General features: G+C 28.8%; 1 protein-coding gene across 1 annotated transcript; it reads left to right on the top strand.

Annotated features, from left to right (window-relative positions):
• The first annotated feature begins 38 nt into the window (after nucleotides 1-38).
• On the top strand, nucleotides 39-2,415 carry LOC126909707 (zinc finger MYM-type protein 5-like). Its single transcript, XM_050692138.1, has one exon. It carries the CDS (start codon nucleotides 887-889, stop codon nucleotides 1,667-1,669), a length of 783 nt encoding a protein of 260 aa, XP_050548095.1. The 5' UTR covers nucleotides 39-886; the 3' UTR covers nucleotides 1,670-2,415.
• The last annotated feature ends 237 nt before the right edge of the window (nucleotides 2,416-2,652 follow it).

The following is a 2,652-nucleotide window of genomic DNA, read 5'->3' on the forward strand; positions in this document are numbered from 1 at the left end:
ACATTATTTGTTGATTTACAACACTTTTAAATCAATATGACAAAATTTTGCTGGAAATTTTTTTAGTTGACTAATAATTAGCCGACTACAACTATTTATTAGTTATACTTTTTTATTAGCATTTAATTAGTACATGCTTCTTTCTTAAAGTTTCGACACACAAAATTCAATTCAGGTAAAATTTTTATTTTCCCTGATCCTGAAGACTTGTTAGCTGAAAAAACGAATACAATTTAATTTTATACTTATTATGCTTTACTAATTTAAACAGTGCAGAAAATAAAAATAAATGAAGTAAATTTTATTAGCTAATGAGTAACCTCATTGAAAATATCATCTTGTATAACCTATTGTACGGGCCGCAATTCATCTGTCTATATTATACGCTCTATAGCCTAAATTTCAAAATCTTATACAGTTGAATCGCGATAGTCCGACTCTACGGGACCGTGTGGATGTTGGATTACCAAAGGTTGGCTCTGTTTAATTGAATTTGCAGTGCATATGTTTGGAAATGTAGTTAACGGTGTATTTTTATGTAATATTTGACTAGAAATTATTTAAAATAATGAAGTCACACTTAAGTTTTTACAAAAAAAAGAGAAATTTATTTAATACTAAAATCATAATATTACTAAACACAGCGAGGAACTAACGGCGAATTATGATATACTAAACCGTTGACTATTCGGACTATCGCGAGTCAATTATATATCAAAAACTAAAAGTATTGAATTTTTAGTATATTATCGTTTCAGCATTTTCATGATTTAACTTTTTTTAATAGAACTGGTAGTTTAAAAATATAATGGCTTCAAAAAAACATTCTGGAAAATGAAAAGGAAAGAAATAAGAAAAAAAACAAAATGAAAAATTGGCAACAAATATGGCACATTGGTTAACTCAAAAAGTTAACAAAGAAAATCATGAAAAGGATGTTGCTTGTACAGCACTCGTTGAACCATTAGGTCAAAAACAAAAATCTTATGATTTGAAACTTGAAACAGTTGAAACACCATTGGAAACAACGTCAAACAATGCACTAAATCTAGAAGAAAATATTGAACAACAAATTATTCAGAAAGACGAAAATGTTTTTATAAATAAAGAATGTTTTAATGACCCTGGATTTTGGCCACTCTTGACAGACAACATTCGAACTCATATTATTGAACAGAAACCGTATCATCTTGACGTAAATCATTACTTTCCATTAAATGCAGATGGGAGACATTTTGATGGTAAATGGTTTTTTAAATCTCTACCGAATGGTGAAAATGTGAGAAGACAGTGGTTAGTGTATAGTATTAGTAAAGATGCTCTGTTCTGTTTTCCATGTTTGCTTTTTAAAAATAAAAATAAACGAAAATCTCCATTTTTTGACAACGGGTTTAGTGATTGGCAACACTTAAATCCTCGAATTTCTGAACATGAATTAAGTGATTTTCATCAAAAATGTTATGTAGATTGGAAGGAGTTTGAAAAACGATTAAAAGATGGTAAAACTATTGATAATGATTTGCAAAAAATCATTCAATATGAAAAAAATAAATGGTGTAATATACTTAAAACAATTTGTAATGTAATTTTATTTTGCGCTAAAAATAATTTGCCATTAAGAGGTTCATCTGACAAAGGCGATGATAATTGTGGAATTTTTCTCGGCTAAATCTAATTAATAAGTCATTATGATCCTTTACTAGCCGAACATGTAAATAATGTAAAAGATAGTTACAGTAAAAATAAAGTTCTCAGTTATTTTTCACATATTGTTCAAAATGAACTAATTACACTTATGGGCCAACAAGTTAAACATGAAATTTTAAATAGAATAAACAAATCTAAATATTTTTCAATTCTCTTCGATTGTACACCAGACATTTCTCACCAGGAGCAGTTAACTGAAATAATACGATATGTAAAAATTGTTGACGGAGAAGTAACTATTGAGGAATCGTTTGTTGACTTTGTCATAAGCCACGATAAAACTGGAGCAGGACTAGCTGATGAAATATTGAGTAAATTGAAAGAAGATGGTTTAAACATCCAAGATTGCAGAGGACAAGGATTTGATAATGGAGCCAACATGGCTGGAATTTATAATGGAGTTCAGGCCCATATTATTTCAAAAAATGCTTTGGCTATATTTGTTCCATGTGCTGCTCACAGCTTGAACTTAATTGGCGTACATGCGGCACAAACTTCTTCAACTATTATTACGTTCTTCGGTGTTATCCAAAAACTATTCACATATTTTTCTGGGTCAACATCAAGATGGGAAAAAATGAAAAGTGTGCTCAAAATAACATTAAAACCTCACTGTGATACGCGTTGGTCTACTAAAAAGCAAGCCATAAGCGTACTTAAAAATAACATAAAAGGTGTTCATGAAATATTGAAAAATTTGTCTGAAGATTCTAAACTTNTATGAAATATTAAAAATTTGTCTGAAGATTCTAAACTTAATAATGATACAAAACAAGGTGCTAAACATTTATTATATCAAATAAATTAAAAATTTTTATGTTTACTTAATTTATGGAACATAGTTTTAAATCAGATAGACTACGTCAATATTGCATTGCAAACTAAAAATCAGACTATAGATGTAGCTGATAAAATGTTGAATGGTTTAATAAAATCAATTCAAGA

The sequence above is a fragment of the Daktulosphaira vitifoliae genome, unplaced genomic scaffold (assembly GCF_025091365.1).
Source record: "Daktulosphaira vitifoliae isolate Bord-2020 unplaced genomic scaffold, ASM2509136v1 Scaffold_968, whole genome shotgun sequence".
NCBI lineage: Eukaryota > Metazoa > Arthropoda > Insecta > Hemiptera > Phylloxeridae > Daktulosphaira > Daktulosphaira vitifoliae.

Excerpts from the sequence above, each read along its gene's own strand:
- LOC126909707 (XM_050692138.1), top strand. The coding sequence starts at position 887 with ATGGCACATTGGTTAACTCAAAAAGTTAACAAAGAAAATCATGAAAAG.